Here is a 14,486-nt window from a genome sequence, read left to right as displayed (position 1 = left end):
AAGAAATTAAATTGGTGTGGCCTTATCTACTTTCTTCTTTGCTTTCTAGAGAGTTCTACAGAGCATAATATGTTACAACATAATTTGACTCAAATTTTTACTTCAGCTACAGTATATGGAAAAGCATTAGGCCACACCAATTTAATTAGTTGGTTCTTGGATTCGCCTCTTCATATTTTTCCAGATTTGCAAAAAAAAAGATTCTGGTTCTTATTCAGCTTATATTTTGCCCCCAACCATTGAGGAGAGTCCCTTTCTTCCTACTTGTTACAGTTTTTCCATCTCTCAATGCAGTGGTTTGATTAAAAGTTCAAAATTCATTGTTCAGATATTAACCCAGCCTTTTGTGTTGACTTCATGGCTTCTAGCGTTATAAATAAATATATTCGTGGTTGTTTTACTTTTACGTAATTGAGAGAGACAACTTAGCTGATTTCGATCTTTTGAACGGATACACAAGTGACTTCTAGCCCTGTCAGTATGGATTTCCATCTTCTTATCTCTCCTTCTTCAATTTCCAACTCCTTGGGTCTCTGTCCATCAATACATCTCTCTTAGGAGCAAACATGTGTAAGTCAGAAACATATGTGACAATAAATCAGTGCTGAATCTTATCTGTTTTCTTAATCACCCCCCTCCCCTCCCTCCCCCTGCACCTTAGGCCACAGCAAATAAATTTTATGGATGACATCCTCCGCAGACTCTAAATCTAATGCGAGCGGGCGAAAAAAAAAAGGGCCGAAAAAAAACAAGATTCATACATACTATCATGAAAGTTCATCTGTGTTGGTAGTTACATGTTTAAAGTTAAAACTTTGACCCAGTGTTGACGTCACACTTCAAAGAAGCCACGTGACAAGCTTCACTGGGTCAGTCTACTGAGGAAGACCAGAGTGACTGGTCGAAAGCTCTAGGTGAGAGAATTTTTTTGTGTTGGACCAAAAGTTTTAACTTTAAACAAGATTCCTACATTGTAAAATTTTGACTCAATCATTGTACAAATGGTTTTTATTCAGTGGGAACATCACATATACACAGCCACCATCACATATCACTGCATCAAAGTAAGAAACGAAACATTAAATCAGAGCCTTTTCTTGTCTCCTCTCTTCATATTTATCTGCCATCCACGTTACGGCATGGCAACAGACAGCTTTGCCAATTTTCGGCATGTTGACCACTGTCAAAAGGCAACAAAATTTCTTGACAAGCTTCACTGGGTCAGTTTACTGAGGAAGACCAGAGTGACTGGTCGAAGGCTCTAGGTGAGAGAATTTTTCGTGTTGGACCAAAAGTCTTAACTTTAAACATGATAACAAAATTTCTTGGTTTTTTTTTCCCAAATCAGGTGAAAATTAATGCACGCACTGATGTCATCCATAAAAATTACTTGCTGTGGCCTTAGTCCCTTGTGTATTGACAGCTCTGCTGGGACGTTTCATGCCTAAAACCTGCATCTGACAGATGTTTATAAAAGTTCTGGTCTGCTACTTTCTCTCTGAAAACAAACACTCCCTGAAAGGAAAAACATGCCACACAAGAGTCTACAAAATGATCACTGTAAATTCTGCATCTTCCATTAAGGCAAGGTTAGAAAGTGACAGTACTTTCCGTAAATAATTTCATCAGGTTGGAAGATACTTAGGATATAGAATTTTCTTCTTACACAACCATAGAGTTTCTCACCTGCTTACATCGAAACGTAAGCAGGTGAGAAACTCTATGGTTGTGTAAGAAGAAAATTCTATATCCTAAGTGACAGTACTGTCTCTAAATTATAGAAGAAGTGGGTAAATTCGTCTTCCATTGCCTAAAAAGAAGTAGTCAAACCCAATAAAACTAGTACCACGTATGTTGTAGAATATAGTACAATGCTAGACGTAGATATAGTCTCACATACCACTGTATTTTCTTTCTTATGTTGTTTGTAACTGCAATTAGCCCTCGGGCAAGTATTTGCAATAAACTTTCTATTAATCTAAAAGATTACATCTGAGTTCATCAAAAAGGGAAAGTGAGACGCAATTTTACCCATCATTCCTAGCTCCACCAGGTGATCAATCAGAAGCCTGGAACCAATTTTGAAAAAACAGAGACCAACTGCCCAATCATGCCAACAAAATCTAATCATCACAAGCTGCCTGTTTTCCCCATTAACAACTGCTAAGGCTTGCCCCCCTTGCTTTCCCTGCCAGGACCTCAATTTTGAAAAGTTGGTTTTCTCACATGTTGTCACTTATCCAATGTTAACCCCATCTTGTACCCTCGCCCTGATAGAGTTTCATTCACTCCTGAGGTCAGACAATTTGCTTCTACAGAAAAAGTATAAAAACACCATTTCTCTCAGCTTAGTTACTCTAACCCTTACATACAAGTTGAGTTACATTTAAACGGTCTCTACTGAATTATCAGATGCATTGAACTGTAACATGCTCCCTTGGTACGACATGTTTTTTTGTCAGTTTTGTGGTCAAACTGTTCCTTTCCTATTAGGAAGTGCTGTAAGATCTAAGATGAACTGCTTCCTTGTGTAGGATTTCCTAAGATGCCCTAAATCAAAAGGTACAGGATGTCTGGGATCCTTTCTAGTGCCAAGAAAGGAAACAAATGATCTTTTAGTCCAGGGAGGTCACCAGAGGGCAAGAAGATAGGACAAGAAGGTCCTGGGTTCGAAACCCCTTCTCTCCCCTCTTCACAAGACTTTCCCCAGAATGCTGATGTTTACTAAACTTTCCAAGCCTGTGTCCTCTCTGGAAGGTTGTTCGGGAAGTTTGGAATAATTTCCAGAGGAAGTTGAAGCAAAGGCAAACATTTGGCGTCAACAGAGGGCCTGGCAATTTGGCCCAAGTTACCCAGGTCAACTCTTTGCAAGGGAAATTGAACCATGACTGACCTAGACCAGACATTAACTCCAATCTGTTGTACTGCAGTAGATTCTCGACAAATCCAGTACATGAAAATAACCTAGTACTGGTCAGTACAGGTTCCACACTGTTCTTCTGTCACCCTGCCAGAATATGCCTGGCTCCACATACTACATGTATAAACAGGGACTTGTTTTTCAGCACGATGTGAGACTACACCCCCTCAACTCACACACCACATGTGAAGTAACGACAAGTTCGCTTCATTACCAAATCAACCAAACTCTCACACAACACCAGAATGGCTGTAGAAATTAAAGTCTACTCACCAAGAGATCCATGAAGCCCAACTACGGTGGACACCAAAAATGGAGCCTCTCTAGTGCGTGTAAACACAGGAGCAGATTTCTGATACCCTAGACAGACGTCAAGCGGCTAACATATGGTAGTTATCAAGGCTAGCGAGGGGTGGACCCAAACTATCCTGATTTAGTACCTATTGTGTCCATGTCCTTTCTCTCCTTGGTAAAGTAGTCCCTGTAAGTCATAAATCCATTATGAAGTAAGAAGATGGCTGTGATACAAGGACAGGAGAATGGTATATCATATTTCTATCATAACTCCCTGTACAAGCTGTCTGTTTGTTACCTCTCCGCCATCCTTAGCGTTGTCAGTAGGGGGTTCCTCAGCAACTGTTTCAGTTTCTTTTGCAGGAGGCGGCAAACCAGGTTCCTTGGCGTCTTTAGTTTCGGATGACATCTTGGGGAGAGCTCGGGGTCTTCTTGGTCTTTCCCCTTGACCTTAAATTAGTTCAGGCCGTCGGCTAATTCTTCAAAATGGCTGCAATGGTGCCGCAAGGATACCTCCAGCGACCTATCCACATTAGACAGGGAGACGCCAGCCAATGAAATTGATAGTGAGCTATTTATAGCGTTTCTGTATGACAACATCATCCATGCGCTGTCTGCCCGATCTGTCAATCATTTCTGTCAGGAAGTAAAAAAAAGTCCAGCAGCTCAGGATCATGTATGCTAAGTAGGGTGGACATATGACTGAAGTCCTATCCTGAAACAACACTGTCTTTCTACACTCTACAAAAGCATTGGACTACAGGCATCCAAACATGATTAGCCCAACAAACTCCCCTGTAGAAACTACATGCCCTCGCCCAGTGCCTTTATTTTTGCCCTTTGGAATCCGAAACATCGAAGGCATCCCGACCTGGAATGCCATCCACGTTCTAGTCCCTGGTTCTAACCAATCAGAGCGTCCCTTACTTTACAACTTTGTCTGGCCAGACTTTCTTAAACACAGGCCGGCTTTCTCAACTTCTTGTCTTGTTAACAAGTTTGCCAAAATGTTTATAAGATGACGATAAAGTTTGAGTCATGAAAAATAATTGATATTGATGTTTTTAAGTGCAGCTAACATTGAATGTATGTATACATAGAACAATGTTCCGTTTCAAGTATCAGCTTGCTAACTCGTAACATTCACAGTCACAAGCTTGTTCTATGATGTCATGAAGCCATTACCAAAAGTACCCCCTTCACGAGATGGCTTCTATAAGTATGCTCTACTGTAATAGACCATAAAATACAACTTTTAAATCATTTAGCCAATAATGAAATATAGCTTTGATGTAATAGCAAACCTTGCCACAACAATATTAAACTATTTTTCTTTTAACTTCCTAAAACCCACTAACTTTTGGAAAAGGTGGGACATTACATCTTCCATGGTTTAAAAAAGAGAAGTCAAACCCCTTAGACAAAGTTTTACACATACATGTAGGTAAAGCTTTAGACAACTACCTTTCATCATGTAGATTTTAGTTATTTTATACTCTATTTCATTGTTCTTTTGTGTTTGTAATTTGCAATTAGCCCCCGTAAACAAATTTGCAATAAAATTCTCATTAATTCATTTTTATTGCCATGATGAAGTAGAGTTGCAGATACACATCCTTGTACAAGGTGTTTCATCCTTGTAGCTTAAAAAAAGTATTTATTTTATTAAGCTGTTCCTTATTCTCTCGTTGTTTGACTTTTTCATCTATGTTAAACTGTACCAAAGAAAATGCCTTGGAAATCTTTAACTATCTTTGGAATTCTTACTTCCTGTTACTCTTATCACTTGGCATATTTACTCCCTCAACCTTGTCCAAGGCGAAATACCGTCAACAACAACTGCAAGGAAATTGGTGACATCAGCGATTGTGATAAAAGGAATTTCCGCATTTCTAAAGTGCGTCATTCATTAAAGGACATTGACCTAAAGTAACAATATCCTTCAATTGATAGATGTGACTCTCTCTTAAGTTATTTGAAAATTGCACCTCTAGCTTTTTTTGGAGTAGGAAAGTTAAAGTGGAAAGACTTAAAATAATAGGAAACTGTTGGTATTTCTTCCTCTACTCCACATTTTCAAGGGAGTAGCAACACTGTAGATTTTGACATTTTCACTGTGTTTTAACATCAGCATTATCAAGAAGTCATCATACGATGCACATTTTTCTGCCTTTCTACCATTGTTTCAGCTGCTGCAAACTCAAAGAGACAGCATTTTTTTTATATTTTCACTGTGCGGTGAAATTTACGTGTAGCAATTGTAGCTGAATTTACAGTAAGGCCATGTTGATTTGGTTAAATATATGGATGACATCCGCGCGCGCATGAAGTTTTGTCCGTTTTCATAAAAAAGTTTTCAACCATACTGTAGATTGTACAAATGTACACAACAGTTGCAAAATGACCAAATATATACCGTCAGTTGCAAAAAAAATATTTGACATCAAATGAATAAGACGAAAATGTACAGAAATAAATTTGACGAGTAGATTATCCGCCATACCATACTGTGTCATTTGTTCAACCTTCATGACCACGTAGATTTCATAATGAAAGCAACTTTTTTTTTTTCTTTGCAAAACTTTTTTTATGCACGCTCGCGTCAGTTTTGGGGCTCCCAGAGGGTGTCATCCATATAATCAAATCAACATGGCCTAACTGATGAGTCAGTGACATGAGAAAAGTGTCCTTCCTGAGATTGTACAAGTTGACAATCCTGACAAACAAGGACGCCCCACTGCAGGAGGCTCTGACAGTTGACCCCACAGCCTGAAATGGCAGGGTAGAGATCAGCACTTTTGGTGTCAGCAAGGCCTAAAAATGTGTCTAAAGGTCACAGGAAAGTTCAGTGTCAGGTCAGGGAGACAAGACAGGTAAAGCTTGGATGAGGGCCTGCATGGGGGGTCCAGACAAAGCTCTACACTAAATTTTGAGAATCGGCTACGTATTATGCTACAGTAGCGATTACGCTTTATAATAAATTCCAAGTGGCTACAACGCATTATGTAGAATTGAAACGTGAATTACGCTCTACGTAAAATGCTCTACTTACACTCTACGTTGAATTAGAGCGGTCCGACTACGCTGTACGTAGAATTAAACGGCCGATTACGCTCTACGGAAAAGGGCATGCGGGCCCCCCTGGCATATTCTATTGGAGACAGACTCGAATACTTATCTTGCAAAAGGAGAAAGGGTCTGGCTGGAAAGAAAACTCATTTCTATTGAAGTTGCCTTTTGGCAATTCAGTACGACATATTGGTTATAGGGTTCATAGATAGCAATACAGGAAGACAAAATACTTCTAAGTAAAGTTTCCCTCTATGTTTTTACTTTGGACTTAGAAAGAAAAAGAAATAATAGGAAGCCATACTTTATTTGTTGGTTTTGAAAGTTGTCCAACACTTCTTCTCTCAGATCTTTGCAAGGACACTCTCTTCTGTAATCAGTGTCAACTCAGTTGTTCATGTAGGATCAACACTGAGGACCAGCTTGTCGCTGATTTTGGCAATAGAACCAAGGAAATGGACTACCAGGGTGGCTTTGCAAGAGATAAACTATTCTCAAACTCAAGAAAATTGACTCACAGGCTGGCTGTCACATTGTATGTCTGGAAAAGCCTACTGGGAAGAGGGATGAGGAGCTAAGGGTTAGTAAAGCAGTCATCAAACATGATGCTTTTTCAAGAAGCTAGTGGCAGTGGGACTGGGCCTGCATTTTCAGCTAAAACAAACCAGGTCATCTAAACTTCCCCCAACAGTTGAGGAAAGTCCTTTTCTTCCTAGTTGTTACAGTTTTTCCATCTATCAATGCAGTGGTGTGATTAAAAGTTCAAAATTCACTGTTGAAATATTAACCCAGCCTTTTGTGTTGACTTCATGGCTCCTATCGTAGCATTTGGGGCTATAATAGGATGCCTAGATCTGTTTTAATTTTTTTTTTTCGCCCTGTCGCTTCATATTTTTCTGAAAAAATCTGAGAACCAACAAATTAAATTAGTGTGGCCCAATCAAACTACTGTCAAAAGACACCAGTGTTCCATCAGAGTGAAGATCACCAGTGTCAGTGTCCAGTTTTCACAAGTCAATCAGGCATGACATATTGGTCATCAGGTCAATAATTGGTCATAATTGGGTCTGACGCAGGCCACAGGTCACTTGTACTAGATGTGCATCAGACCACACAGTAACATTTGGATGGAATTAAGACTTATGAATGTGATAAGAGAACTGGACCACATCCACTGTTTGTAAAAGCTACCATGACTTTTCATCTGGCTTGATTACATCATTGGTGATCCTATCCTCTGATTGGATGATGTTACTAATTGAATTAGGTATCATATGAGGATGATATTGGCCTACAAATGGCCCTGCACAGATAAAATCAATTGGAAATATGCTATCACTACTCTTTTTGGTGCCATTTTCCTGGTTTAAAGTAAACAATTTAATAGACCGCCATGTGGAATTTCAGACTGTATTTAGTTTATGACTATATCATGATCTTAGTTCCTGTAATCACAATATCTTTTTCATTTCTTCTGACTTTCTAGGCCTACAATGTATGTATGACTTCTGTGGATTCAATGGCTGATGTCAAACATTGAATTTCTAACTTCTAAAACTACAATGAATTTCATCTCAATCTTTTTTGCCAGAATTCTACCCTCTTCTAATTATCTGCTATTTCCTGCTACTGCTTTTTTACTTTTAGGTTGCATGAAAGTATCACATGAAACAACGGTTTAACATAGATGTGCCCATAGAATTCCATATTGTTGTTTTAAACATTACAAATTTCCAATTGGAAACCTTGGTCACACAGAATGTCATCTAAATTTTTATCAGAAAACTGCCCTTCTCCAATTTCTATTTCATTTTCTCCAATTCCTATTCTTGCTGTTCCAAAGATATTTTTAAAAATTCCTACTGCAGTACCAAGGTCAATCACCTGGGGCCCAAAGTTGACCTACCCCACCTACCTACCTGCCAAATATTATCCCATTCTGTCTGACGGATCTTGAAATATACACCAAAACAGCATCCAGACTGAAAAAACAGTACCCACCATTTTCATGGAGGGTAATAAGAGGGCCTGCAAGGGGTTATTGATTAAGAATTACGCAAAATTTTCGCTGCCGATTACGAATTACGTTTAAGTCCCAGAGCTGATTACGACTTTACGATGTGCGGCTAATGTCCTATTACGAATTTGATTTTTGCGGAGGCTGCCTACGAATTACGAAGTCTAAAAAGGCCTGATTACGCCTTACGAAAAAGGGCATGCAGGCCCTCTAAAAAGCACACACGTGAAACAAAACTTTACGTAGATGTGCCCGTGCAGTTAGCAGAGGTGAGAAGGGTCAGTCCTGGCTGATAGGACCTGATTCTCCCCAGAAGGAAGGGCATCCATCAGCCAATGGGTCAATATTCACTGATGGGAAACTCATGTTGTAGGGCCATGGAAAAACTGGCCAGTGTAGGGAGAATCATAGCCTTGAAACCAGACTTTCAGGATCTTTAGCCTAGAAGAAAAAACTCCCACGAAGCTCCATGGCATACCAATGGGTCAATATTCACTGATGGGAAACTCATGTTGTAGGGCCATGGAAAAACTGGCCAGTGCAGGGGGAATGTTAGCCTGGAAAACAGACTTTCAGGACCTCCACTGATGGGAAACTCATGTTGTAGGGCCATGGAAAAACTGGCCAGTGCAGGGAGAACCATAGCCTGGAAAACCAGACTTTCAGGACCTTCACTGATGGGAAACTCATGTTGTAGGGCCATGGAAAAACTGGCCAGTGCAGGGAGAATTATAGCCTGGAAAACAGACTTTCAGGACCTTTAGCCTTGAAGAAAAAACTCTCATGCAGCCTACACAGGTAAGCTCATTGGCTCTGGGACAAAATGTCCTCAGAGAAATTCAGATAGACCCAGCATGTTCCCCTTGGCACAGAAGAGCTGGCCTGTATATGTAGCACCCTTGAAACAGCCTGGCTTCCAGGCTAGGAGAAACACAGATAAACAGGAAAATCCCAAATTACCAAATCTGTTCCACTTTGTACTGTCTGTAGAGATCAGTAAACCGTTTTACTTGGCAGGCACACTTGTAGGGAGAAAGCCTGTTCTTTAAGTGATAGTATTGAACCACCACAGGTTCTCTGATGTTGTAGTTTATCTTCATCAATTTTTCCATACCGACCCAAGGCCTCATTCTAGAAGGGTTACTCGGGTTCAAAAATCTCTGTCAACCTAAACCTTAACATGAAAATGATACACACATTGCCCACTTCATCAGAAAAAAATGTAAACCCTCAAAAATGGTCTTCTGAATGTTTGTAATCTATAGATATGATAATTTGAGTCATATATAAGGAAGACAAGATGCAAGAACTACAGGTATGATTATGAAGATTATTACAATAAGCAATAACATACCACATATTCATGGGTTACCTAAAAATATTAATGTAAAAACATTTCAATAACATTATCGATCAAGAAGGTAAATCATACATGTACATACATAGCAGGAATATTTAGGTCATAAAAGTCATTGTACATTGCTACCATGTGGTACCTACACTGTAATACTAATATCCCTACGTTTGCTAGTTGAAATGCTTGAAAATTGTCACAATAGACACCCTAAAAAGGATTTCTTATCATCAGTATATGCTTGGATGATAGGGAAAATTATCTGAGGGACCACCGTCAAAATTGACAATAGCCCTTATGCCTAGGTACGTAGTCAGTAGTAAATGTTTGAATACATAAATATAGAAAAGAATAACAAAGAATATTTCAACTTACAAACAAGAATTCCGAGACTTCATACCTCCATGAAATATGGGCTTGATATGTAAATGTAAATTTCTTCTTTAATTATGCAAATGACCTCTGCATTAACATGATGTATGCATCGTGATGTATGTTAACTTTTGATTAACTTACAGATGTCCCTAGTATGACATTCCCATCATTCACCATTAAGAAATCATAGAATTTTCGCATTAATTATGCAAATTAGGTCATCATTTGCATAATTAGTATCTGTTGATGTTCCGCCTGCCATAGGTTACATACATTACATGAATGAAAGTAGTATAATGTAAAACACTGTAATTATAGAATTCCCTCATTAATTATTCAAATAAAGTCCTCATTTGCATAATTTGCATTTAATTATGTACATCTCTCTCTCAGCTACCTACACACCAAAAATTATGAAAATATGTTGCTCCTATCTGGACGTATTGGCTTTGAAAGTTTTTACCAGAAACTAACCTGCAGTTCCAGAACAAGCTGCTAGGGGGACCAAACTTACGCCACTTATTCCTGACAGGATAAGCTATCTGACACCAAAAAGTCAAGACCATAGCTTGTTCAGGACAAAAGATACAAAAACCGGAAGTTCTGCTGCAGTACCAAGGTCATCCACCAGGAGGCCCATACTTGACCTTGACCTTTGTCTTTCCAAGACTTACCATCATACCAAATATCATCACAATCCATAAAGGCGTTCTGAAGTTATGCTGACTACAAAGTTGCGGAAACACAGACAGACACACACACAGACAGACAGACACACACACAGACATACATACAGACAGACACGCCAAAAACAATACCTCCATTTTTCATGGAGGTAAAAAGCAGCCCCACACCGCTGTAGCAGCTAGCTGACTTTGATACAAAGTGATTGACCGCTTTTTAATTTGTAGAAGCTTACTGTCTCTCCCCTTCATGCCAGCATTCAATTACACTGGCAGGGAGATATATTCCTGTGGGTCTAATGGCCAAGGGATCAACCACTAATGCTCACAATTAACCATGGGAGTAGCCACAGATATGGATCTCACATGTACAAGGAATGTTTTAAAACCCCAAGGCCATACCAATTTAATTTCTTGGTTAACGGATTCGCCCGCTTCATTTTTTTCTGATTTGCAAAAGAAAAAAAAATTTTAAGTTCTAAATCAACAGCAAAATGCTCAATGAAAGACATATTTTGGCCCCAACGGTTGAAAAAAGTCCTTTCCTTCCTACTTGTTAAAGTTTTTCAATGTGACAATGCAACTTTGTTTCATTAAAAGTTCAAAATAAACAAAATCTATTGTTTTAATTATAAACCAGCCTGGTATGTTCACTTCATGGCTCATATTGTAACATTTCCGGCTATCATGGGGTGCCTTGGCTTTGCCCTGTCACTTCATATTTTTTTCTGAAGAAATCTGACAAACAATTAATTAAATTGGTATGGCCTAATGCCCCGTTAACCTGAACTAGACTTTTCAACCTCACGGGTCTATAGCTAGAAATAGATCTATCTTGCAGTTGAGGGTTTGAAATGAGCCGGACCATATAACCTTACCTCACCAATAAACATGCCTGCTTGTAGCTGTATTTTTCCAACCTCAAATGTCACAGGGAACATGTACAGGAGAGGGTTAATCTTGACCCTTGTATCAAATCACTTTTTCTAACCTTGGGTCTGCAACCCAACAGTTGTAGGACAGGGTCTAGAACACGCCTGTCTGTAGCCCAAGACAAGAAGTCACGGCCTGACACCACTTCTACTAGACAGTGAGCACTGAGTGATTGTTGAGTGACAAGAATTGGATTCATGTGTGTGTGTGATCCTTGTTTTCATACTTGGAATATGATAATAATATTATGATCTAAAAATAATACTACGATATAAAAGACAACAAAACACATACAACCTGAAGAAATTGTTCTTTATAGGGGATTTCTTAAAGCAATCTGTCAAATCTTTAGTCCCTCTGTGTTCATGATTTTTGGCAGGCAGGTTACCGTTAGGAAGACCAAGGTCAAGTGCAAAAATGGGCTTCGTGGGGGCTGAGGCTAGAACAGGACTAAATCATTAGGTTTCATGTGCACCCTTATAGTTATATATTAAATACATGCACAATTGCACATGATTTTGTGAAAGCTTAACTAATTTTTTCTAAAATTAAACTTTAAGAATGGTTTTATTTCGTAAAATGAGACTGACATTGGGTCAGAATATGATTGACTGAACAGTCGTAAAGGTCAAGGTCATTTGACGAAGGCATGAGATCATGGAACTCTAGTCTACATCTATCAAGAGGAGGGGTGACAGACCATACTGTGCCCATTGACATACCATCACGGACCTGTGCAGGCCCCACCACCTCCCAACATTCCTTACTTCCAAGGTTATCACAACAGTCAGGCTTCCCTAGAAGGATCTTACTGAAGTCAACGGCCTTTGAGTGGTCAACATTGAGGCTGACAGGATTTAAAGCAGAGGCTATGATAGGTTGATGTTAAAATTCTTCTTTTATAACTTTAAGGCAACATTTACTTTCATTTACTTTTCTATTAAGTAAAAATGGAGACAGTGGGTCATGATTTGACACTTGTACTAATATGAATAATATGAATTATCATATGATTTCAAAATCTAAGGGGCACTTTAGACTGACGACGGTTAAAATAGTCGTACGAATGTTTGTCGTCAAGATGTTGCCGGCGACGGTATTTTACCACCGTCTAAACACGATCAAAATAGTCGCACGACGGTAATCCTCGAATCGTCGTCACTACCACCTCGGACCCTATCGTGCGATCCTTCAGCGGGGGGTCCGAGGAGGATTTTCCACCGTCTAAAGTGAACCGTCGCCAGCGAAGGAAGTGGGAGGTCATTGGCCTTATGCAAATAAGCCTGCAAGCGTTATTTCATGTCCAAGCACATCGCCTGTATCATTAAATGTCGTCAAACCAAAGACTTTATATCGTCATACGTGTCTAGTACAATCCCCTGCCACCAATCGCTACTTCTCCAGTACGAACCGATCCGCCGATCCACACTTCCCGGCCAATGTAGCCAGGCCGACGGCAGCACCGAACGCCGGGTTCAAACCCGCCGAGTATTGCCCCGCTCGGTACATGTGCCATATACCCCTTCTTTGCTGGGCACAAACTCGGCGTCTCATCAACAGGACAACGAGTTAAAAGCAGAATAAAAACAATCTGCTACAGCATGCCGAAAAAGGGGTTCTCTCGCCATTTTGAATTGGCGCGCGGCGTGCCCTCCTGCGCTGCGGGTGTCCGCCACACTTTCTGGTCATGTGTCTAAAGCCAGCCGTCGCCCACAACGATTGTCGTGCGATCGTGTACCGTCGTCAGTCTAAAGTCGGCCTAAATGAGCTGCTTTTTCAATGAAAATCAACAAAATCGTCTGTTTTTCTACATATGGCCTGTGGGCAATTGAATGACAGTATCTAACCATCTAATATACAACTATCTAAAGGATGAACCTTGAATTCAGCAATATTTTCATGCCTTAAAATATTAATCAAAGAAATACATTCAAATCCAGCAACATCTTACAGATTTTTTGCACCAAAACTGTAAATATAAATGATTGAAATTTTCTCATCTACATTGTCATTTCCAAAAATGTCATTATGAACCCAGGTAGGCTTATACATGTAGCACAAGAAAATGTGTAAAACAACAATGTTTAAAATAGTGAAAATCTTACATAATATTGCTGCCTTTAGTAAAAAAATTCATTCATTCAAAAAAAGAGATGCTCAATCATACCAGTACCTGTACACAAACACTACCTCTCACCTTTGCTGACACAACTTGTCATTTAGCCATGGCTTGTTGTACAACACGTCAGGTCAGCTAACCTCCTCAGTCAATTTCTTCTTCTTCCAAGAACTGCCTCATATTTCTCCTCCCTCCTCTCACCCCACCCTGTCTCTGACAGCTACGTGCGACCTGTCCTTTGCCAGGTTGTTCCTCAAACAGACCCACAGTTAACATGTTTGCCTGTGTACTCTGGCTTCTTGTGTCTATTTGCTGGGTGGGCACAAGTCAAATGCCTGTCTGACAATGAACTTAACTGGCACTCAAAAAGGAAGGCTCTGGCTTCATCCTAGTGCTAATTTACTTAGGGACATGCATGTACAGTATAAGATGGGAGGGGGTGGAATAGAATAGCAATTTATTATATATGGTCAAACTTCATAATATGGTCAAACAGGAGTCTAAATCCCTCCTGCTATAAAATTGCAACATGACGTAACCCAACACTAGTTACCATGGTGACAGACATCTGATTCAGGTCATTGACCTTATTGGAGGAAGAAGGATGTATTTTTGCTTCTCTAACGTCGAAGAAGAAGAAGAGTAACAATTTTATTATGTCCATAGTGAGTAAATTAGTATATAACACACATGTAGTATATGATACATCTTACATGTAATTT

At 39.6% G+C, this 14,486-nt stretch overlaps 1 protein-coding gene across 6 annotated transcripts in view; it reads right to left on the bottom strand.

Annotated features, from left to right (window-relative positions):
• The window catches only part of LOC109480657 (tensin-1-like), a 128,407-nt gene that overhangs the window by 61,815 nt on the left and 52,106 nt on the right, over positions 1-14,486 (bottom strand). The window contains exon 1 of one of the 6 annotated variants that reach the window (XM_019782903.1): positions 3,513-3,841. The exons of 4 other annotated variants lie outside the window; for them this stretch is intronic. In XM_019782903.1, the coding sequence (XP_019638462.1) occupies positions 3,513-3,623 (111 nt within the window). In that variant the 5' untranslated portion in view covers positions 3,624-3,841. Of the gene's footprint in view, positions 1-3,193; positions 3,228-3,512; positions 3,842-14,486 lie in introns of those variants that run through there. One more of the 6 variants, XM_019782926.1, reaches the window with a different exon arrangement.

Source organism: Branchiostoma belcheri, unplaced genomic scaffold (genome assembly GCF_001625305.1).
Source record: "Branchiostoma belcheri isolate BF01 breed outbred unplaced genomic scaffold, Haploidv18h27 scaffold108, whole genome shotgun sequence".
Taxonomy (NCBI): Eukaryota; Metazoa; Chordata; class Leptocardii; order Amphioxiformes; family Branchiostomatidae; genus Branchiostoma; species Branchiostoma belcheri.
The sequence above is the reverse complement of the archived record's forward strand: the minus strand, read 5'-3'. Positions and strand labels throughout refer to the sequence as shown.